The sequence below is a fragment of the Pagrus major genome, chromosome 5 (assembly GCF_040436345.1).
Source record: "Pagrus major chromosome 5, Pma_NU_1.0".
Classification (NCBI taxonomy): domain Eukaryota; kingdom Metazoa; phylum Chordata; class Actinopteri; order Spariformes; family Sparidae; genus Pagrus; species Pagrus major.
The window spans coordinates 20116952-20142531 of NC_133219.1; the positions used below are offsets into that span (position 1 = coordinate 20116952).

Consider the following 25580-nt stretch of genomic DNA (forward strand, 5'->3'; position numbering starts at 1 on the left):
CAGTCCAGACCATTCCTCAAAACAAAACCTAAATATTAAGATTGATTGCCCACCCTCAAGGCACCCATCGATTTGGCTTTATTTCAGTGGGCTGCGAAAATCAACTTGCTGAGACTTGAAACTTGCTCCAGGAAGATAATCCATTAGATTGTCCTGATTATTTTTGTTATATTATTGTCATCATTCAATGATGCTTTGATGTTTAAGACTCAAGACTTGGCTGCCGAAGAGGAGAAAATCTATAATTTCTTCCACAACACTACTGTAATGTCTGCTTCTGTCGTTTGGATTACATTTTCAGACTATGTAATTAATTAAGTGCTTTTCCTGAATAGAAGTGATTATTTGTGGTTGATTAGACTCCATTATGAAATCACTGCGTTAAGCCAATATTTGAATTGAAATTGGAGTGGAGTCTAGACAGTCGTGGGGGATGTAAAAATGATTCTTTTTTAACAAAGAGACCTCTTACAGAAGTCAAAATCTGTTAACAGATGTGACAGATAAGTGAGGAGCTCATTGGAATAGATCTGGAGGTCAGGCTGGAGCGGCTGTGATTAACCTAGAAGGAGGTGGAAACTGTCACAGCAAAAAGATGATTCATTTACATTCAAATATGTTGAGAGTGTTTCTCAGTTTTAGCAAACTTTATATTTGGGGATGTTGGAGCATCCTTTAATGCACCACTGATGGGAGTTTTTAAAATGCTTCCTGTTGGCAATTGCAGCTCCACACGATTATAACGTAACTTTGTCAAAAAAGTAAGGCCAGCATATTGCTCACTGTGATGGATTACCTCTGTCAGGCAATTTTCAAGTCCCTGCAAGTTGATTTTCATATTGTACTGAAATTAATGAAAACCAAGTGCTGCCTCGAAGGTAGAAAATCAATCTAGAAACTTGTGGTATGATTCATAAAGAGGACAACAATAAGTAGTGCAAGCTGACTAAAACTTGCAAAATCACCAGTATTGAGGTTCAAGTAAAGCTTCTGCTGACCGTTCTCTTTTCTGTCTCTTCTCAGGATCACATCCCAGTCCCGTACCAACCAGACTCCAGCAGTAATCCCTCATCCACCACCTCCTCCACCCCATCCTCCCCAGCTCCTCCCCTGCCCAGCAGTGCGACGCCCCCATCACCACTACATCCCTCCCCACAGTCAGCACGGCAACAGAAACAGTTCAACTTGACAGGTATTAGAATGTGCAAGACCTGAAAACACTCAAATTTAAATTTTCAGATAGACGTCCAAAAATGAGATGGGAATAAAGGAAAAAAGACACTTCTTGTAACTAATGGTTTTGTGTCATGATCATTACATTGGAATTTTTCTTCATTGTAAAGTAACTCGTATGTCTTTCATAATTACAGTGCAAACAGGCACCAATAACTCATATGGCTTTTGCTGCTATGCAAAAAGAGAGTCAGTTATGTGAGCTTGCTATTATACAGGACTGGCTCAACAAGGTTATGATTGATAGGTTTGATTGATAGGTTCTGGTGCATTTAACAAGACAAGGGCACATATGTGACTTGGTCTCACATGTGCAGTCACAGGTATGTAGTCTTTCTATGTACGCATGTTACAGGTAAAGAAAGGAACCTTCACACCTTTTTTTCCGGGAAGGTGTCCAATGATGGTTCACCGGAAGTAAGAAAAGAAAAACAATAGTAGTGCAAAAGCTGCTAACATAAAGCCAAACAAGACATAGTCTGCAGTCGAGCAAGGCACTTTAGGCTATACTACTACAGTGCTGCTTCGAGCCAATTGGAAGGGAACGTGAATGTCTGTACCAAATTTCAGGCAATCCATCCAACAATGATAGGACAAAAAAAACACAAATGTCAACCTAATGGTGGTGTTAGCGGAAAAAGTCAGGGGATCACGAAAGCTGCAGGATACCAAAAATGTCTTGAAATTTAAAGACAATCCATCCAATAATGTAATATATCAGTCAGGACCAGAATTGACTGATTGCTCCCCAAAAAACAGAACAATTTTATATTTAATACAACTATTTTTTTTCTTCATAAAAACTGTCCCAGAACAACTCATGTGCTTAACTTATAACTTGTACATAAATTAATGGTGTTTATGAGTAGCCTAATTTATTCTGAAAATAAAGATACAGTACTGCAGCCTGTACAGCGTGCCAGGTTAATTAGTGTAAAGACTGTGCTAAAAAAGCCTGCTGTTAGTTCAGAAATAGTTCTTTAAATGTGTGCTGTGAAGCAAAAGTGTGTCTCACAGTATAAATACTGACATAAGTCCACATTCCTTCAGATCAAACTCCAGCTCTTCTTTTGTCTCCTTCCACAGCCTCCAGTTACTTCAAATTCAAACAGCAGTTCATCTTTCCTGGTAAGTAATAATTGATCATTACCCATGATGCACTGCAACCAGCCCAGGATAAGTAAGGAGGCGGGGGACTCTTTTGATGTTGGAGGGTAATTTTCATCTGCTTACCATGGCCTGATTCAAGCCTCGGCCCCTACACCCACTCGTTGCTTGTCTCATTTGGGCTTCCTAATGATTTGTCAATGCCCAGACTCTTTGCTTTTGCCCACACATGTACCACACAGTCTTTGCTCATTTGGCAGGTTATTACAGCCGAGACAACCTGGAGTGGTGTGAGGATAACAATGAGGTGCAATTAAGGTTTTTGGAAATGCATAAATATACACCTTGCAGCATGGTAGCCAGGTTCTGATTTATTGTAGACACACATATTGTTGTCTTCGCCTACCTTAATGGGCTGCATAACAACATGGCTACACGCTACCACTTGCTGTTAGTCCAATCAATCTACAACCATTACATTGTAAATGGAGCTAATGCCGCATTCACAACATCTTGTTTAGAAAAGGAAACAAAAATCATTTACATAAGCCATCCACGGGTCAATAACAGTATTATTTAAGATGTATTTATTTCATGTGCATGCTTTCAGTCTCAAAAGGGGCTCGAGCGTATCCCAGGTTACATTTTTGGGTAAAAAGTAGGAAGGTCTGTCACAGGGATCACACCATTGGCCAATTTAGAGCCTCCAATCCTCCCGGCTTGCTGGTCTTTGGAGTAAATCCATGCGAACATCCATGCAGGCTCCACACAGAAAACAAAAGGTCGTCCTTCTCGCTGTGATGCGACGGTGCCAGCTACTAATGCACCGTGCCACGAAGGGAATGGTTTTTTTTGTGTGGCTCCCATTTTGTGTCACAAATTGTCGAAGTGCCAACACGGGTGGCAAGCGTGGCAGAGAATTCTCTGATGGCTTTCAGAGGAAGATACAACGCAACAGCTGACCTTACTCATCAAGAATAGAATAGAAAAGAGAATCCAACCTGCTGTTCTCCCTTTCTCTGATAATGTGACATGCTGTATGTGCTTTTATGGTGATCAAGTTAAATGTTTTTCCACATGCTGTAAAGACACATACTGTGATAGTACAGCATATCATGTTGGTATATATCAGCGCATATATTTTGTTTCTCTTGATACCACAGAGCCAGTGTCACATTTCACACCATGTGGGCATAATCTACACTGATTGTATTTCCATAAAAATAATGTCAAAAAAGGGACATTGTGATTCAATCTGGTGAGGAAAACATGAGTGTTTTCCATTGTACAGCTAACATTGTCTTTGCTGTTGTCTAATGCAAACCATAGAGAAATAAATACACGATAAAATGGTGTTGATTTAAGCATCCTGTCAGCAGAAAGTGCTTTGAAAATACATTTTCATCATAAAGTACGTTTACTTTGCTGCTGTTGATTCAATCATGTCAATGATTGAATAATGATAACAATAATTGTCAACAAGGGATTTGATATCGAGTTAATCAGAAGGGTTTTTTTGATTACACACCACCAGTACGTGTTAAAATGTACCAATGTGACCAACACAAATCCCAAAGTGGGAAGAAAGTGGGTTTCATAAAAAATATTTTCAGGGTGTCAGCCAGGCAATGTCTTTATAGGAATTACCTAGATGACTACCCCAGATGTAGTGGAGACTATATTTAAGACACCTTGGACGAGATGCATAAACGACATGTACACTAAAAAAATATGTATTTTCCCCAAACATTAACTGGTTTACTTAACGTGATTACTTAGTGGTATAGATGATATAAATAGCCTCAGCCGTACGTAATGGTTGTGCGTAATGGCGCTGTACTGATGTGACACAATCAGTTGTACTTTTTTTCACTGACAGGTCTAATGAGTGGTGGAGTGGGTGCCGGTATCGATATGCAAACAGATGTTCATGGGCGTTTCCACTGTGGGAGAGGAAATGAGGCTCGTGCACCCAGTTCTACAATGACTGAGATTTATAAAACAGAACACACACAGTTTAACAAAACTGACAAAACCAACATGCAACTTTACGTCTTTGTGCATCTGGCCCCAGGCTTCTTACATGGCATTAAGCAGTGTTTCAGAGGGAGGTGTGGTACCCCATGGTACCTTGGAAGATTGCAAACCCTGACTAAAATTGGGGTCATTCTGGACGCAAAGGGTTAACTGGAGCATCCGATTTCATCCATTAACAGCACCACTGCAGCACTAGACGGTTGTATCGTACGTGGGTAGGCTCTAATTATGTTTCCCACACTAACTGTGTGATTACTTTAATTAAGTGATATGAGCAACTGTGGGAAGGTTTACCTTGTCTCCTTCCATGCAATCGCCGTATTTAAGTTATTTTTTTCAAGATGTAATGGATAGTCTTCATAGCTGTGAGCAGAAGGTTTGCAGTGGAGATGGCTTTGCTTTGCATTTGCATTTGTGTGTCACTGAAAAGGCTCCTGAGCCGTTCTTTACAATCAGAAATGCCCAAGCTGACCTATCACCTTTTTTCCTGTCTCTACGTGGTATCTCTGTATCCACTGTGGAGTCACATTTATGCTACCTATTCTGTAGCTGATATCTTCCACTTCCTGTCTAAAACACATAAAGCAACAATAACCAGGTTAAAATGGTTTAATACTGAATGCAACCTTATTCTTATTTGTTGGTTTGACATTTTCTGCCTCTTTCTATTTCCAGATGTTGCTCCAGAAGCTCCCCCAAGCAGAGCACCGCAGGTCATCCTGCACCCTGTCCTGTCTGAACCAGGGTGAGTATAAACAAGTAATTCAATAAAACCACATGTCTACCTCTAAATAAATTAAGAATGTACTGATCTTAATCAAGCACATGTCTCTCTAAGTTATCCTCGTCTTATCTGCATGCTCCCTCTTCTCCTCCTCCCTCTCCTCCTTCTCTCTGTGGCTGCTGGTCAAAGGCCGAGTCAAACTTATTGGAGCACAGATATTTGGGTGACAATTTCAATGCGAGGGCCGACATGACGTATACTCAGAGACTAATGTTAGCATGGCCTTTAGTTCACGCTACACTTGGGATGCCAACTGGATTTCCACTGGCTCTTTGAGGAAGCCAGTGGTCACGGGAAAACAACCGGAAGAGGAGGAGGAGTGATGAGATGCCTTTCGACCCAGATGTTAATTAGATTAGGATATCAATCTATCACAAGAAACGGGAAAAAGAACCTCCATCTATAGGTGGATGGTCAATTGTGATGAAATATGGACTGCACCCATAGATTGCAATGGTTTAATCAATAGCAAATAATGCCACTGTTAATTTTATTTTCTAAATATCAACACGAGTCTTGAAAAGGTCCTAGATAGAGGAAGGCAAATCTTATGAGTTTTTGAATTAAAGTAAAGGGCATGAGACAGTATATGGTAGTGATGTATCGGATTTATAAAAGGTGTATTTGATGTCTTCATGCCAGCATGCTCCAGCAGCTGCCAGTTTCGAGATAAAAAAATGGAAAGCAACGTCTGGAAATAATAAGAAGCGGAAGAAAATATAGGACGACAAGTAACGACATGCATACATCACTGGGCTCCATATGTGTTTGAATAGAAGGTTATTGTGTGAGGTGTAGAGCTCCATTCATTACCATAATCATGTTTTGTATGTTCAGATTATATTCAGCCATTGCACTGTAAAGCTTTCCTTTCAGTTTTGCATAAGGTGCAAAATACGCATGGTCAGGTCTCTATATATAAACTGAGGCTGATTGTGAATAAGTTACAACTGTGTCGGCAGTTAATCTGTAGGAAAAGGAAAGTCGGTGAAGACAAAATGTACAGAAGATCCAGCTGTGATAAAACGATGTTTGTTGTCAAGCCTTCAACAAATTACAATTCCCATGTTGCTATGACAGTGATGGAAAGAGTACTGAAAGTCTGTCCTTGAGTACGAGTATAGTTAATTAACTGAAATATTACTCAATCACAAGTAAAACTACTCCAAAAAAGTAACTGTGGATTACATGGTGTAATGCATACTTAAGTAAGAGTACAATTAGAGAGTTGAAAATGACTTAATTACAGTAATTTAAGTAGCTTTATTTAGTAACCTTGGACCTTGGGTATAATTTTGTTGTTTGTAAACATTTAAATGCTGTTTTAATCTCTGCTTATTTAGCTACACTATATTTAGATACCGCTTTTGGGCCATGTTTCAGCTTCTGAATAACATTAATGTAAGAACCCATCTATATGCTGATACATTGTCAGGCTGAGAGGCCGGTGGAACAGGGTTTGTGGTGAAAAGTTAAACCAAGTATCTATTAAAGAAGGTAATCAACTGCCAAAATGTGATGCGTCTGTGTAAAGCTGCATCGGTAAAGACGAAAAAGGATTGGATTAAAGGGGCAAAAAAATCCCAGCCCAGTTGCCAGAATAAATGTTGGCAGTTTACATTGCTGCAAAGCACTGATACTCAATGTTCACATACTGCATGTGCGTCATCCGTATGATACTGACATTTCCTTTTCATATTATAACGTTAATGAGCTGACTATCAAGAGGTGGAGTGGTTGGCGGTGGATTCATCCAGTATTTTTGACAGAAAGGCTGGACATCTCCAGCTGTGTTTGTGGGGACAAAACCAGGTATTTTAAGCCAAAACAAAATCTTTTCCTCGCCACAACCAACTGCTTTTTGTTCTTAAACCTAACCAGACCATGAGCATGGCACTGTCACAACATATGATAGAAAATTGAACTTGAAGAAAGGTAAAGTTGCAATGTACAGAAATATAAAGTTTCAGGAACGTATGTTGCCAACAATTATTCTGGTGATTGAGTTGAGAATCCTTTCTGACCCAAAACATTTATGTCTTAAAGTCAGTTGCAACAGAACCGAATCCAGATTGACCTATGACTCATTTCACTATGATGAAAAGGTAAAGGGCTATAAAAATAGTGTTGAATTGCACACTTAACTTGGCAACACTGGAGGTTTCTTTTTGGTCATTGAATTTCTGGATGATGCTGATTTTTCTTTTTACAAGTATACTGCAGGAAGAAAATTCTCCTTGAGGTTTAAGGTTCAGCTTTATTGTCCTCAAACACTAAATGCAGTTCCAGCCACCTGTATGCTACAACATGTTTAAATATAAAATAAGCAATAAAAAAGTATAGAAAAGTATCACTAAAGGAATTGATTTCAGTCCTGCTTGCATGCTCGTAGGTGAGGGTAGAGAGAAAAAAACATACTAGGTGAACTGCTGATCCTGCTATGATCGACACCTCTAGTTTATATAGAGTATATACACAGATGCACAGTCTTGTGGATATCTGAGAATTTTACATATCCACAAGGCATGTGAGTATGTAAAATTACTCGTCAATGATTGATTGTTTTTGTTACATTCTTGGTATAAGATGTTGGTTCCAAGCCTGGAAAAGTCACAGAAACATCTTTCTTCATCCTTGAAGAGAAATAATCTTTGGACTAACTTGCAGCAAGTCACACAAAAAAAAAACAGTTGCAGTTCTCCTTTACACTAGCTCACTCCAAAGCTAACCTCTTTTCCGGGGGTTGGTTGAAACAATTTCCCCCACTTGGATCAGTCAATCGAAGCATCACATTATTTACCTTTGCTGCTCAGGAGCTGATAAAATACACCCCAGTGTATTCTGAATGAAGGCTGACACAACGGCTTAAAAGTTAGAAATGAGATAATGAACACAACTCTTGAAAAAAGGGTAAAAACAGACATGATCACCGAAGTCTCCACTCATTACTATATACAGTATTTAGCTGGGCAGTTTCACCATTTTAGTTTCCTTCCTTTTCTCACTCTCACAGTCTCTCCCTCTCCACCTTTTGACGAATCTGAATACATTAGCGCAGTTATGAAACCTGTATTCCTCTGATTTAATTAATGCTATTGTCCCTCCTTTCCCACATCTTTGTATGCTCTTGCAGTGGCAGCTGGCAGATTTCTTTTAGCCTTAATGGCCTCATCCCAGGGTTAATGAGGGCCTGTCTCAGACCCTAACACCCGGCAGGTACCGCTCATTAGAGCAGAGATTGAATCGCTGGTAGGAGCCCTTGGCGCCGCAGGAGTCACATATTATTTTATACACTGCCTCACCTGTGGTCTTTGCCCATGAGTCCACGATTGCTTTCCGAACCAGTGTTAATATACCACAGAGAGGTTGTGAGAGGTTACACGCTGCTGTTACACAGCCAGTTATGTGGACGGAGGAGGGTGGGTTTAAGAGGAGAAGTGGGTTCATTTGTATCGCGTCCTTGGCACCCACAGTGTGGGTGACGGTGTACATGCCGGGGTCAGAAATTAATAGGGGCTCGGGGCGCAAACACACTTGAAGGTTCATAAAGAGACTATGGAAAAAAAAAAGAAAAAATACGGTCAGAAGATACCACCAGTAATTAGGAGCCCTTTGTTACATTAAGTCTTGTTCACATTTTATTAATTTATGTGTCGTATAGTCCAGATGTGAATGTGCTCTTGCCACCTGTGGACCACTGCAGGTGATCTACAGTATAAAAGCCTCTAGGCCCGTAATCTCAGCATGAAAATACTGAGTAATTTTTAGGAGCTAGATACTATTTAATAATAATCAACAAACAAGAAACCATCTTGCGATGGTACCACAGCAGCCGTGTCTTTGTGTATGATGCAATGGACTACATCACGGCTGGTAATAAAATCTGGAGGATAGCCTTGTTGGAAACCAAGGAGGGAAATGTAACTATTATTTTCTGTAACGTCAATAACAGTTTGTTAATCCCATTGAAAATGGCTCTTCTCATCGTCATTAAAATGGCCTCAGTATTGGACCTCAAAAAAAGAAGAACAAAGGGATTCTGAACAGAATGTCTTTGCTGATGACAGCTTCAAAATCAGTTTAATTGCATTGTGTGAAAGTGTTCTGGTACACAAAAAGACTCAAATCAATAGCAAGCGTTGAGAGAGTCCAGTCCCTCAGAGTTTCAGCGGTGATAGCAGATTCAAGGTTTCAGTTCTCTTTAACTATTCCAGACATGGGTGTAATCAATGAGCAGCAACCCACAGCCTGCAACCATTAAGGTCCACATAGAGACCAGCCCTGACCACTCACAGGCGTGCGTCCCAGGTGAAGCTCTACCACCATCTTAAATCGATCTGTATATACACACTTATACGCGCAAGATGCACAGTTAATTTATCAATCATACATCTATATTCCAAAAATATTTGTGCATTCAGTTTAAAGGAGAAATCCACCAATTTTACACAGCAAAGTCTATTGTACTACTGCACATGTGGAAAAATGTCTTTTGTAGCTCAAGAGGAAGTTGTGCCAGATCTAAGAAAATCGCCTCAAGTGATGTCACTGGAGTTACCATCATTTGGGGCTGAAGACTAGAAGTTTGAAAATGAAACGAATGGTGTTCGAGTTGCATTGTGGGTCTATTTTTACAGACATGTTATCGCGGGTTCTGCCGCCTCGATTTAAATCCTTTTCGAAAGGATAGTTTAAATTGTGAGTTGGAATCAATGACGTATACTTTAAAAGGAACAGCTCATCCAAAAATGAAAATTCAGTCATTATCAACTCAACCCCATGCGTATGGAAAGTTGGTTAAAGTTTCACATTATGCTGAATGTTTCTGGAGCTCCGAAGCGACACAGCATTCTCCTAAACAACTGAAGTAGCTGGGAACTTGTTTTGAAATGTAAAAAAAAACAACTGAAAGAACATAATAAGGCTCCATATGGCTCATCCAGCGTAATTCAAGTCTCCAATAGCCCTGAGATCCCAAGTTGATTGGAAAAGATGTTATCTGAGTGACTTTTCTTTCACAATCTCTGATCCTAGAGGGAGTGGAAACTATAACTGCTCTAAATAACTTACATAGCTGGTACTAAATAAATCTTTTTGGGGGCATCAATTGAGACAACATTATCAGAAAACTAGAGATCAAAAACGGATCGGTCACACTCTATTAGGGTAATAAAGAATGAAAACAGCGTTTAAAAACCTTTATCAGTGAAGCAAAAATATATTACAGGCTCGTTAGTTGGATTTATGAAAGGAAACCTACTTTGTTTTCCTTGTTTTCTCTTGGATTAATTTCTACTTTTTTTCTTCTTGCTTTTAGGAATGAGGGCAACCCTTTACTTCAAATCGAAGTCGAACCTACATCAGACGTGAGTCCTTCTTTTGATCTCCAACTGTGACCTTTGTGATGCTTTTGGATGTATGTGAGTGTAAGCTTTTCATTCATCCCGTTGTTTTTCTCCACGTTTTTGTCAGTAATTTCGGACTGAAATTACTCGTCAGTCCAAATGAAGACAAAATGCAGCTGTCACCTTCACTCGTCGCATTTGTCATTTGCGTTGTTCTCTCATTTAGCATAATTTGGCTCGGCTCTGGAGCCTCGTGGTGAGTTATGCGTCGAAAGCAGCAAGAAGGAAACAGAAACGCAGCTTCACTGATCGCCATCGCTGTTCCTGCAACAATGATATATTTTGAGACAAAATTGGATGCAGATTGCTTTGAATGATATTCCAACAGGCATCTTTGAATAGGTCGCTTTCACCTGCTTTTTCTACTGCGGTACATTATATTTAAAATCAAATCAGACTTAGTCTGCCAGTTTTCCCCTGTGGCTGTTTTCCCCTTTCATAAATAGTAAAAAGTTTTATTGGCACACAGCTTGAGAGAAATTAGATGCTATTTTTTTTAAAGTTCTCATTTTATTGTTATTTCGTTTTTGATCATGATAGTGGATAGAGACAGGATAGGCAGAGGGGAGAGAGAAGGGATGACAGAGAGCATATTTACAATTATGAGGACAGAAATAATATGATGGCACAAGACATTACAGTCAGTAGATAAACAACTATGCATGTATCTTACCTCTGACATTCCTACTTGGTTCGGAGGAGGTTTTAGCAGATTGTAATCTTCAAGCTGCTGAATGGCATTTGTCTGAATATAAGCATTTACCACCTCTTTCTGTGGTTTAAGGGCATTTTAATCAGCTTGCATACTTCCAAATCTGTAAATCTGTGAAATTCAGGCCAACAGCCACCAAACAACATTTCAATTGTACCTTTTCACAGAACGAGGAGGGCAACGACGAGGACTCCGGCGACGAGTTTGAGGAGATGAACCTGTCGCTCCTGTCGGCTCGTAACTTCCCACGCAAGGCCAGCCAGACCAGCATCTTCCTGCAGGAGTGGGACATACCATTCGAGCAGCTGGAGATCGGGGAGATGATCGGCAAGGGGCGTTTCGGCAAAGTTTTCCACGGACGCTGGCACGGCGAGGTGGCCATCCGCTTGATCGACATCGAGCGCGACAACGAGGACCAGCTCAAGGCCTTCAAGCGTGAGGTGATGGCCTACCGCAACACCCGCCACGAGAATGTGGTGCTGTTTATGGGGGCGTGCATGAGCCCACCACATCTGGCCATCATCACCAGGTAAGGATTCAAGTCTCATGTATTGTATTGTGCTGCATAAACATTCTACTAGAAAAGTTGAATGCTATTATCAAAGCAGTATATTATGAGTTGAACTTCCAGACAGCTTCCAGACTCATCCCAGCTACTGGAGATAACTCCGACAGCAGTGGAGATGTTGGGTTTATTTTCTTTTTCAGGTATCCTTTATAGGTTTTGTAGGGAAGAGGGTTTACACGTGTGGTTCTCAGTCATCCAGGTCATGGTAATTCTGACTGCTGTATCGTAGGCAACAGGATGTGTTTCAGTTTCTTGAAGACATTTCACCTCTCATCCAAGAGGCTTGTTCAGTTCTAACTAACTGGAGGGGAGTTGCAGGCTTTTCGGTGGAAGAACTAAACCCAACAGAACTGGAAACATTGCCAGAGACCCTTTATTGATTTGTTTGAGAAGATGGTTTGTTCAGGGGGGGGATTTGATCTTGTGTTGTTTATTGTTGAATCCCCTGATGGTGGTATTGTTTTTATTGAATCCTGGAATCTTTATTTTTGGTGAATATTATTGGAACTTGCCTAACCCTAACGCGCAAAAAACCCAGCAGCATAAATTCAAGGTGTTGTTGTAAATCTATCTTATAAAAGAAGAATTTTAAAAAAATAAATAACAGGTGTCAGGCCATAAAATCCATGATCTATTGATCTTTACAAAGCCAGATGTCATAGTTAAACAATGGCACAGCCATTGGTGCAAAAAGAAGAAAAGTTTAGATCGAATCGAATCGTGGATTTGGAGAATAATGACACCCCTAACAGATTATAAGTGTGGATAAAACCTAACACTACAAAATGTTTTGGCCCACACAGCCAACATTTCCACTCAGGTAATGTTCCAAATTGAGAGAAAGGGGATGAAAAAAGCTTTTTCATGGATATACTGGTCATGTTTTGACATCACAGCTCTGAAATCTGTGGTTTGCTCTGCTCCTAAGCTCTGAGTGGTCGCTCTGTGGTTAGGTATCTGTTTGCCCTTGCCCTTGTCCTCAGGGACACATTGTAGATCAGCCACAGATCTACCCCCCTCCAGGACAATGAGTTTAGAGTGGCTGACAATGAAGCGTGCAGAGGTTGTGATTAAAACAGGCTGCTTCTGTTGTTGAATGGATGAACCACCCACACCCAACATCCCCCGCTGTATTTGTCTTGACTACAGTCGACTTCCCTACAGCACACGGTTGGAGTGAACTTGAGTAAATTCTCTCATTTACTGAAAAACTTTAAATAGATTAGCGTTCACATTTTTTGCGGCAAGTCGTTTTTTCATTTTTTAATAAGGAACACAGACAGGGCTGTGTTCTTGTTAAAGACCATCACTAGGAATACTCCCTTGTTTAATTAATTAGCACAGCTAATACAGTTCAAAAGGAAATTGTTCGGATATTTGCCACTCTCCCACTGTCGTCAACACAGGCTGTGAACAAAGAAGCATGTCTCATTAAAAAAATGAATTACCACTTTGTTTCTCGTCTTTTCTGTTGTCATTTTACACAAAAAAATAATTCATTTATTCTCTACTAAGTAAGGCAGAAAAGTGAAGAAAGAGAGGATTTTCCATGCTGGAACGACAGTTTCAAAAAATGCTTCAGGAAACAAAGCTCAGAGTAAAAATGTCGCTCCATTCTCGTCACATTCACTGTGGTTGTAAATATCTTTGACAGAACAATTGACTGATTAATTGACTGATTGAGATGCGTGATTGCAGTTGATGCCAGCTGAAGTTGTCATGAGTGCAGGGGAGCTGACAGATGAGCTGGCTGATTGCTGAAAATTATAGAAAATATCAGATGGCTTTGTTATCCACGAGTACTCTGATTCTACAATTACACAGTTTAAAGAAATAAGGGAAGTAAAACATGCAATCTTTATCACACTCATGACAAACGTGTAATATAGAACCCAAGTGTGGTTTATTAAGGATGAGGGTCTTCATGTTGCATTAATGGAAACATTAATACTGATTGTATCTTTTTCTTCTATTGTGGATCAATTTCACCGAGCATACGGAACACAGGGTCATCTTTCATCGATCGGAATAGCTTAATTACTCCTTTCCAAAGTACATGGGTGACTTTCCTCATTACCTTTTTTATCAGTATGAAATGCTGCCGCTTTGCACTTACACACATCCTGTGTGTCTGAGGTATACGACGAAATGTTTATGTGAAGGTGTCGTGTGAAGATACACAAAAGCCATAAAACCACATTTCTGTGTCGAAAGAGCCCGAGGGAAGAGAGCTACTCAAAATGCAGCTGCTGTCAGGTCAGCGTTGAGATGAATATGCATGAACTGTTGGCTTCGGGTCCTCTGTTGGTCACCTGCATGGCACAGTTGGGGTTGAGGGCTTCAGGTGTGAGGCAGGGGGTGGTTGTAGAACTGTCTATTAATACGGCAGTATGATGGCACCCCTCCAGAAATATGACACCACCTCCACGTACCGCAGCTTCACCCTGGCACAGAGTAGGCCCACGTTTCAGTTCAGAATGATGATATTTTATCCTTTAACAACATCTTAAACTGCACTATGTCACTGACAAAGACTCTCACTTCAGGGTAAGCCTGTGTCTTGTTTATGAGATGAACCGATAAGATACAGGGTCAAAAGTTATTTATAAAAGAGAGCATTTTAAAAGCGTTAAGTAAGCCAGAAAAGTGAAGAAAGAGAGGACTTTTTTTATTGTGTCAGTATTACAACTATGCTTTCACACTCAAAGTATTCTGAATCCATGAGTGGTTGCATAACAAAGTGGTAATGTTTTGTATCCGAACATGGATCGGAACCAAGAAATAGTACAATAGACAAGTGCAAAACTGGTTCCAGTCCACAATTCACACTCCCACCAGTAAAAATGAATGTGTCATGACATCTTGAGTGGCATTCATGCATTGTTATCCCACGTTCATGTCATATCGTACAGAAAACATTCTTCATCTAGATGTAATTTCTGACAGCTTCAATATCTCCCTCTCTACAAATTGGTGCCAAAATGTCTACAAAGCCACAGCTACCAGTACTTCACTGTTAACCAAACCTATTACAAACACTAATACATTTGATTTAGCTAATTAAAAATGAGCTAGCCTACACAGCGAGTTACCAACACATCCTCATACCTAAACAACTGAACAGGTCGATTGCCAGTAACCCCCAAAACGAAGTGCAGCACCGTTCCCTAAACAACATGATCGTTGCAACGCACTAGTGATAGCCATACCGGACCTTTGTCCAGCACTCACCGGGGTAAAAGTCCTGTATTTGTTTGACCCAACCATCCACCCCAACCTCCTCTTTATGCAGATATTGTCGTTTTTTGTACAACATCACCCGACTTCCTCCTTTGCAGCGGTAATAATCACTATGGCCACTAGAGGTCGGTGCCCAACAATAAACAGAAGTATGGGTTGTAAAAATCTGCTTCCAACTAATTGGAAATTTTCCTTTGTGCCATTTGGCTAACATGCCTTGAATGTAAGCATTCCCAAGATAAACATTAGCGATCAAATACCTCACCTAACTGCACCTTTCAACATTCAACGTTAAACATTCAACATTCAATCCCAACATGCTGCTTCACAGTATTTTATTTTGATTGACAGTATTGGAAGAGTGGCGCTCATTTTTGCATTTCTTTCAGCCCCATAACAGATGTTAGGTCACGCTCACATGGCTCCACCCATCATCATCCCAACTCTTCACTTTGGCAACTCTGGGAAAACAGGGTCACTTTGATTATAAAATCATTATGCAAATGTAGCTTGGATTAGTCGAACATAAATGATTGTAAAAGCAGTGTGATTAGTGAGCGGGTGGATATTCAAACTTAGGCTGAATGTCATTTCATTTATTTGTTCACATAAGGAAGAAATGCGATCACAGGCTTATCTTGTGAGTAAGTTAATAGAATTTTACATTAGTCAACACAGTAAATTGAAATCTTGTCCTTGTCTTTTTTTCCCCCTCTCTCAGTTTGTGTAAAGGGAGGACACTTTATTCTGTGGTGCGGGATGCCAAGGTTGTTCTGGACGTTAACAAGACCAGACAGATCGCACAAGAGATGGTCAAGGTAAAACAACTCAACACTGATTTCCCAGAACACTTCTGCAGCACACATCATTTTGGAGAAAATTCACATCTTTCTCTCTCTGTCTTCAGGGGATGGGCTACCTCCATGCTAAGGGGATCTTACACAAAGACATGAAGTCCAAGAACGTGTTTTATGACAACGGCAAAGTGGTCATTACCGACTTTGGACTCTTCACCATATCTGGGGTTTTACAGGCTGGCAGGTAATTACTTTCAATACACATCAGAGACGAACTGATTGTATTATAACAGTACTGACCCGAATGGTGAGGGAACAAAACAATAAACAAAACATTGAGTGGAAGTTAGTAGTCTACATAGTCACAAAAAGACAATGTGTCAGTAATTGTATTATCTTACAACAGTCAGTAAATTTTACATACTTTAAGATAGTAAGTGAGAACTATATATAATTTAAGATTGTATACTTGACATAAAAAATCTAAAATCTCTAAATGTAGTGTTTGAAGTAATTAAAATACAAACCCCTACAAACCTGCTACTTTATTTTAACAAAATAAAGTATGTTTTTTTTAATTTATGTTTTATTATGTGACTGGCTCCTATTTTCTGGAAACAACATGGATTATAGGTAATGAGACAGAGACGGTAAAAATCAACTGTCCTGTCAGTGAAACGTGCCAAACATACAGGAGTGCAATCGTTCACCTTAAATTGGTGTAAATCAAGTGAGAACTGTTTGACTTCAGTCCATCTTGACCGTTGTTGGGAGGAAATTCCCACTTCTCTGTTGAGGAGCACAAGCAGTGTTAAAGAGAGGTGCTCAAGAGAAAGTAAAAAACAGAGTGACCAGGTCACGGATGATCAGAGAAATTCAATAGTGGAAGGATAAAGCTGACAGTCCAAACAGCAATGTCATACAAAGAAAACTGTGAATCACTGGTAATGATCCAAACGCTACAAATTGGTTCTTACTCCACTAACACAAAGGGTCTATTCTCTGTCATTTGCCATGTCATGGCTGAGCAAACCACTGATCACATATTGTATCTCCTCGAGTTTGACCTCATGAGGCGAGACTTTCATCAACCCTTCAGAAACGGTTAAGTGGAAGTGTTGAAGCCGTTTTGGAGACCAACCAGTGAGAGCGGCACAGTGAGCCATCTGAACACACCTACATCTGCGGGAGCAGCACGATTATATTAACAGTGATGTTTTCTCATATGCCATTAGCAGATTACATGGTTGAATCTGTCTGAAATGTTATGTTGTATTGAAGTACAGGTTTAAGTAGGCTACCTTTCTTTTGTGTTTTGCAACCATAAAAAGTGAAGGAATTATAAAATTCAATTATACCTCAAGTGAAGAGCATCTAACAAATAAAATTAATAATGTCCTGTGGCTTTATCTACAAATCCTCATTACGTTGTTGTTTACTGTCACTATATTGTTCCGTGCCCCTCATTTTAAAAGAATAAATGAGAAATAGTCTCATTTGCTTTCTTGCTGAGGTTTAGATGATCAAATCAAAACCAGTTTCATATCAGTGTTTTAACTTTGGAGCTAAAGCCAGGAGTCAATTAGCCTAGCTTAGCATAAGAGAAACATTGAATACAGCTGGCCTGGGTCTGTCCAAAGGTTGAATATCTGCAGCCACAGCTCACAAATTAGCATGTTGTATTATGTTTGTTTAATGAAAGGCATCATTCGTATGACAACAAGACACTGGGAAACCCATGTGGGCCTTTGTTAAATAACAATTTGGATTTTTTTCCCGCAGAAATGGAATATAAGCTTAGATAATGTGTCAAAAATTGGCTGTGAATCACAGCAATAGGCCAGTGAAACAACAGCAAAGCTTAAAGCCTATTATGGCTATCTGCAAAGACAATGCACTGTGATGAAAATGCAGCCATGTAACATATTTGGAGATTCGGCAGCACGAAACAGCAAATCACTAAACCCTGACAAATCCCTCTCCACGTTTCCTCGTTGTGCAGCCGGAGAGAAGACAAACTGAGGATCCCCAACGGCTGGCTGTGTCACCTGGCTCCAGAAATCATCCAGCAGCTCTCTCCAGACACAGAGGAGGACAAGCTTCCCTTCTCCAAACAGTCAGATGTCTTTGCTTTTGGGTAAGTGTCCTGTTACCTGGTGCCCTCCTGTTTGTTTGTCCAGACAATATCGGAGCCTGATGTTTGGCAATCAGAGTCACTGTTGACAGAGAGGATTTACAAACCAAAAAATGTGTGTGAATTCAGTAAATTCTTACTTACTTTTACAGCGCACTGTCCTAAAACTCCACATCACTTGACAAAGAGGCAACTCTCATTAAAAGGTTTTCAGATCTCATTATAGATACAGATTTTCACTGCTAACTGTACAAAGACAAAGATAATGTAGTAATATGCTATATTTTAAATGGCAATTTTGCTTCTGTTATTGTCAGACTTTAGATATCCAACTTATGACGGTTTAATGAGAGCAGGATTAACAATTTTAAAACTTAATTGCTTGAATAATATCTGATTTTGACATAGACTCCACTTGGTCCCATATACCCAATTATGGGGAAGATCCCATATTCTCAGGAAGTGAACATGTCTGACTTGGCACATATCGTTTATGAGTGTACCCTTGGTTATGACGGCGCTGGGGGAGGAAATGGTGCACAAATAAGCTTTAGCAGCTGGAAGACAGCAAGATACAGAAGTTTTTTTAGTGGATAAGGAGTGCACTGGTTCGTGATTGGTTCCTCCATGTGGGTGTGTGAAGAGGTTAGAAAGAGGCAAGACAGGGTTAATGTTGAGGAGCTGAGAGACGTCAACCCCTTGATCAGGCAAAAGTGAATCAATGATTTCACACATTTTTATTTATTTATTTGAATTTTACCCGTCCCTGAAAAACAATGGGCAGCCACAATATGGCATCTGGGGAACAACTCCAGTTGTAAGCCAGTGCCTTGGTCAATGGCACTGACAGGTGGCACTTAACGGGGAGCACATGAATCAAACCCAGGGTCTTCTTGCTGTAAGGAGACAATGCTAACCACTGAGCCACCATTAGTGTTTTTCAATCCTGTTTCTGAGGACTCCCTGTCGTGCATGTTTTAGATGTTTCCCTGCTCAAACACACCTGATTCAAGTGAAGTTGTTATCAGGCTTCAGCAGAGCCCGATGACAAACTGATCATTTGAATCAGGTGAGCTGGAGCAAGGAAACACTTAAGACTTGCAGGGCAGGGGGGGCCCTGAGGACCAGGTTTGAATAACACTGCAGTACTCCCTTATGAACTTCTCAGTTCCTCCATCTTGATTGGTTTTCAGCTGTACTGACGTCTTTTTAACTTTGACAAAAAAACAAAAAAAGGCGTGTAGGCTCTAATCTAAGGCTTTAGTGTGCTTCCACAGACTTTCATTAGTTACATGTATCTCACAGGAAACTCAATTACAGCAAATTACAGCATCTATAGACCACTAGGAGTCTTTAATGTCATATGGATTAGTGTTAATTCTGAAGACTTTTAGGTTTTCATGATATGAAGTCTCCTCTATCGCAGTACTGCAACCCATTCGGTGGTGATGTTATTTTCTGTAACAGGTAGTCCAAGTGTAGACAACAAAGCACTGAAAAAACAAACGCAGAATGTATAAGTTTGAGTGGATCACTTGTCGTTACACAGTGCTAAGGAGCAAGAAGACTAAAAACCTAAAATCTTAAGAAAGGAAGCCTCTGTACACCCAGCCGAACATGTATCGGGGCAAATGTTTGACAAAACTCTTATTTGTGTACTGTAAATACAGCAAGCAGCTGGTTAGCATAGCTTAGCATAAACACTTGAAACAGAGGGAAACAGCTATCTAGCCTCTGTCCAAAGGTATAAGCTAACAGAACACACAATATCTTGTTTGTTAAATTGATATAAAGTATGAAAACAGTCTGTGTTTTTTGTCGGACACTGTATTGGTTGGGAGCAGTAACTTGTGTCCTGTCCTGTAATAAGTATATATGGCACAATGTCAAACCGAGGCGGTCTAAAAGTACGTAGCCATTCATCATTAATATTACATTTGTTTGTGAATCAGGTTTGTCAAACCAAGGCGTGTCCCACTCCTCCGTTTAAATATAAGTTGATTAAAAGAACAGGACCCCACAGCTCCTGCTCTGTCTCTGCTGCCTTTACTGACTCATTTGTGGGGGTGGACCCTGCTCTGTTGACTCCCAGCACAATTGCATTTTTCAGATGGTCACCCATATGGAGGTTTTGTCGCTATATCATTCTGAAGGGAGGAAGAGAGCAGCGCACAGTGTCCAGCTGCTCTCTTAGCCCTTGTGTTACCTTGAGGTGACCCCCATGGCTGTTTTACATATTCAGCAACAATCAGCTGTCATTTTCCCCCCCTACTCCTGGCAAAGAGCTATTTTTATGCTCCTCAAACATGACATGTAGGGGCAAAATGAAAATAACTACTAATTTGCACAGGGAGGGTGGTGGATGCTAATTTTGCATGTGTTTTTTTAAACTTTGGGATGAAATTGTTCTTAAAGTTTTAAGATGAAATTCATCAAATTTAAAGTTCTGGTGCTGTACATTAATCTGAAAGCTGTTCAAAACCAGTGCATTGATGGTTTACAGTTCGATATATAGGCTGGTATTGTTGGTTTCTTGAAGACAGAGGTTTTATTCTCTTGACCAGACAGTCCAAAGCACTGACCTGCTCCGTTCCTCTTCTTCATCCTCTGACTTCACAGCACCATCTGGTACGAGTTACATGCACGTGAGTGGCCTTACAAGAGTCAGCCAGCAGAGGTGATCATATGGCAGATTGGCAGCGGGATGAAACCCAACCTCGCCCAAACTGGCATGGGGAAGGAAATATCAGTAAGTTTTTCTCTTTTACTGCTCATAATTCAGATGCTCTGTCTTTCAAATGTAGGTGAATCTCTGCATCTTCATGTTTAAGTACTCATTGAATCCCAGACTCAATTTCTGTATAAATGCATTTAAATCATCCTGGTGGGTGTAACATGTATTGAAAAGTATTTTAATTAAAGATTTAACCAAGACAGAAGTTTTGCACAATGCGAGTTGGATGGAGTTCATTAAATTTAGCCAGTGGTACCAAAAAATGTCTGCTCATGAATGGAATTAAGTTTTTAGTTTAGAAGTAAAAGAAATCTGAAATTAAATCCTGTGCTTGTATTAACAAAGACTGTCAGTTCAGAGTTAGGGATTTTCAATCTGACTCCATCAGGGAAAATCGTGACAACTCTGCCTGTCCCCCGGTGGTACTGGCCTTCCCTGTCTTTGCAACGTGCAGTTCAACATGCTTGCCTTCACCTTGCCACACTCCTCCCTTCTCTCCTCTCCTTGAAACACCTCAAGTGCCTGTTGGAAGAGATCCGCTAATACAGTGTGCTTAGTCTCTAAGTGGTGGCAAAGTTCACATTACAGCAGTACCTACTGGGAAAAGTAACTTGTTAGAGTACTTTTACATTTCCGAAAATGAAAACCCCCTTGTGACTCCATGCATATGTTGCCACTCGCCAGAGCATGCACGTCTTCTTTCAAATGTTTGACTCTACCAACACTGAATAGCATATTCAACGACTCATAATTTGTAACTTTTAAAATTTTTTAAGTTTAATTACAAAATGTAAAATCAAGTGAGAACAGGGGCGTATATAGCCTAACAAGTTCAATTCAACTGCAATGGAGAAGGTTGAATTATTTGAAGTACATAAACCCAGCTCAGGATTCATTTCGAGAATATAATATATTTTTTTAAAGCTTAATTTTGCTACTTCAAGTACCTTGATTGCCTTTTATCCCAAAGGAAAATATTGCTTCCCACAATAGTCTTTTCTTTGTCTCATCACAAATAGAGAAAAAAGGAGTGACATAATTAATAATAAAAGAAATGATCCTCTTCAGTTTGAGAATAACAGGGGAAAACACAAAAAAGCATGAGTCCTTCTGCTGTGCAGCTGTTTTCCACAGCCACTGCTGTTGTGACCATGTTAGCAGGCCAAATCAGTCTCCATACATGTTTGAGAAAAGTTTATTTTGCACCCTCTGATTCACCTCAACGTGATGTTTTAAATGCAAAATCTAAAAGTGTTGTTTTGTGTCTCTTCCAGGACATTCTGCTCCTGTGCTGGGCGTACAAGCAGGAAGAGCGGCCCAGCTTCTCCAAGCTGGTAGATTTACTGGAAAAGTTGCCAAAACGGAACCGTCGCCTTTCCCACCCAGGGCACTTCTGGAAGTCAGCTGAGTATGTCAAATGAGTTAGGGACACAAAACAGCAAACAATCAGCAACTATTAAAAAAAACAAAAAAACAACAACAGCCGCCATAACTCTACATAAAAACCCACCTCCTTAAAGAATGCACTGAATCCAAAAGCCAGCCCAGTGATGAAAACTGCCCGTGCTGTGTGTAATTTCATGGAATGTTGGCATGTGTGTGTACAGATAAGTTGACTGTCCAGCTTCTCAAAGCAGTCGGGTTTTCTTTGAGTTGATTTCAACCATACAGGATATTTTTCCTTTATCTTTTCTGTCTTTTACTATTGACTTGATCCCTTCATAATATTTGATTTATTTCCTGGATGTATCTAGCTTGTAACTTTCAACTGATCACATCATCATGGACTTAAAAAAAAACAAACCCACATGTTTGAGTACAAATGTAGATTCTTTTCCATGTCTTCTTCTTTTTCTTTTGTTTGAATGAATGTAACTGTTGTACATCAAGCATTGTATATTTTCCACAACATTGTCTTGCCATTTCTTATGTCTGTCAACTGTGTAGACCATTTTGTCAGTGTTACCTCATGGTCTCTCATGTGTGGATGTCTGTACAGGTTACATGTTTGTCTGAAAAGCTTTATTTAACTTAAAAATGTCCTCTTATTTACACCGTACCATTTGAATGTGAAGAAGCCAGCATCCCTGTATGTGTGGGGATGTGTTGGCGCGGTTCTTTGATGGGAGACTGTTCTCTGATCAGCCTGCGCTTTGATTATTGCCTGTGAACATAAGCGAGATGTTTGAACAATAACTTTGGGGGGGGAGGGCGAAAAAAGCGGCTGGTCAGACCGGGACTCCCTCACTTGACGCTGTTCTGTGAAATCGCTGACACTTGAAATGTATCTCGCCAACTGTTGCAGAACTAATTACCCTTCAGAAATGCTATCACTGAGCCCCCCATTCCCCATGTCCTCGAAATAAATGTATATTTTACTTTACATTGCTACTGATAGATACAGAATATAATAGATACAGATAAAAATCTAAATCTCGCTACTGTATAGTCAGTGCAGTAATTCTTAGTTATTTTATTCAAACGATACATGAACTTTGTAGACCCTAATCAGTGACAGTATTGAAAATGACACGTTAGCTTTCTGAGTAGTGTATGATACTGTTTTTATAACGTAGTTTGGATCAAAGACCGGTTGCTAACAGGTCTGAGGACAACAGGAAAAAGAAGTTTTATGATTCAAGGCTCTGTAATGATGTGACTGTTAGATGCGTAAAGGGAGAGCACATGACATTATTGAGACATAACAGCAAACAGGAGGATCCTGCTCTCTACTGTTCTGGAGCAGACAGGACCGCCTCTTTTTGGACTTCTCTGTCCTGATTGGATAAAGCGGGCAGGGATACCGGAAATTTTCTTTTCTTTTTTACTGCATGAGCAGCTGGGAGGTGGGACACGGGCATCTGACCAAACACAGATTACTGTTTGAATACAGAGCTATTTGACACGTTTGAGAATAAAAATATATCACTTACAGCAGCTTTAATGATTCAGAATTCAGCTGTATGGTGGTGTGTTCACACTGAATGCAAAGTGAATGTTAGAGGCAGCTTGACTGTATTTAGAGCCAATTGGAAAGATTGAAAGGGGAAACAACCAGATGCTGGTGGAGATAATTAAAGCTAGACTGCAACTTTTGCTGTACAGTGACCACTGAGGCTTCAAGTTACACATATGAGATAGGCCTAATGCTAAAACTAAAACTAATACCAACACTATTTTTAGCATTTAGCTAAAATGCTAAGCTACTGTCAGAGCAGCACAAGCGGAGTCAGACATGTCAGTTGAACAGTAATCTTTATCTAAAGTTTGCTAACATTGGCCAACATAAGCTACGGTCCTACGAGAAGATGTCTAAAGTGAACAATGGTGCATTTTATTACTTAATTTATCATTTTTAATTTGTCAGAGAAATATTCTGTTATTCCTCCCCTCAAAAGAAGATAATGACGCTTTAAGGCAAGGACGTGTCCACTCAAATCAAAACATTTTCAGTTTATTTTACCAGACTTGAGTACAACACTGCTGAAAAGGCGCCTGTGTAAGACAAATGAATCCTAAACCTGCCTTCGTTGTTTTCTTTAAATCTTGAAAGAGGTGTGAATCATTGAGTTCTTGGATTATAAAGTTAAAGTAACAAGTTAGTAACTTAAATCTGGCTGAACTTTCCCTTTAACATATCAGAAAAGACATATCAGGATGCTGAAGACCACCCCAGGCCATTTTTCTACTTCATAATGTATATCATAATATATTTTAAATGTATGTTATAGAGATATAGCAACTCTGAGTCATATCATCACGAATTGGAAGCTGTGGCGTCATCCGAGCTGTATACTGCTTTTGATTCTCTCTAGCCACGTCGAATAGATAGAGACAATCCAATCATGTTAAATAGCCATTTTCCACCTCATTATATACACATCTGTGTGTTGGAAAATGCATACAAACAATCTGCTGCTGTTTTTTGGAGTCTGTCTGTCTATTTTGGAATTGCTGGGATTCAAATATTGTAAGTGGATCATTTATATTTGTACTGTTTACAACTTTCAAGTGCATGAGATGGACTATCAAAGATTGATTCTTGTTATGAAAAAAAAATAATACTTCTACACTATATATAAAAAGTATGTGAGCATTTTTCTGATGAACTGTTGTCCATTGAGCAGTTTGATCTCAATACCTAATGAAGTTTTACGTCAGGCTTTGCAAAACTTTTCGACAGCTTTGTTTGAGAAAATGATTGTTTGAGAATATTTATAGATTATATAAATGATTAGACTAGCATTTCAATTAAAAAAAAGAAAAAAAGAGTTGCGACCTGTGCACATGCTAGAGGTGACAACAACCTGACTGGACAACAATCAAAGATCTAACATTAGTGCCAAGTGTACATAACAGATTGTAGACTATGTTTTTATCGTCACTTGCCGTAATATCAATATTTCTTGTGAATTTTTTGACCTTTCTTTTGAATGTACAAATTGTGTTGTGTTTTTTTTTTTTCCTTTTTGGTTGTTGTTTCTGTTTTCTGTTCATTTAAAATTATTTTTCCGCCATTTTCCTTCTAATTGCATAAGCATTGATGCTGTGTTGTTTCTTTTCCTTGATTCCGTCCTTGTATTGTAGATGATAGCTCCAAAAAGCTTGTATTTAATGATGCCTTATGGTCATGGCTTAGTGATGAGTAGATTTTGATCACAAGCTCTTTTATTTGCACTCATCCTTTACAAAGTGTATGACAATAAAAAGATGTTTTCATTTTGGACGTTTTCTGTTTCTTTTATGTCATCTTTTATCTTAGTCAGCCCTTATCCATATTTTACTTTGGTTTAAATTTTTAACACGTCTTTAAAGAGCAAACTTAGTGT

The 25580-nt window shown here is 39.6% G+C and overlaps 1 protein-coding gene across 1 annotated transcript in view; it reads left to right on the plus strand.

Annotated features, from left to right (window-relative positions):
* ksr2 (kinase suppressor of ras 2) overlaps positions 1-22172 on the plus strand; it is an 89211-nt gene extending 67039 nt beyond the window's left edge. The window contains exons 12-21 of the mRNA XM_073466895.1: positions 1024-1192; positions 2320-2361; positions 5053-5122; positions 10479-10527; positions 11446-11807; positions 15808-15904; positions 15994-16127; positions 17886-18020; positions 20637-20766; positions 22026-22172. Coding sequence (XP_073322996.1) covers positions 1024-1192; positions 2320-2361; positions 5053-5122; positions 10479-10527; positions 11446-11807; positions 15808-15904; positions 15994-16127; positions 17886-18020; positions 20637-20766; positions 22026-22172 — 1335 coding nt within the window. The remainder of the gene's footprint in view (positions 1-1023; positions 1193-2319; positions 2362-5052; positions 5123-10478; positions 10528-11445; positions 11808-15807; positions 15905-15993; positions 16128-17885; positions 18021-20636; positions 20767-22025) is intronic.
* Positions 22173-25580: the final 3408 nt, after the last annotated feature.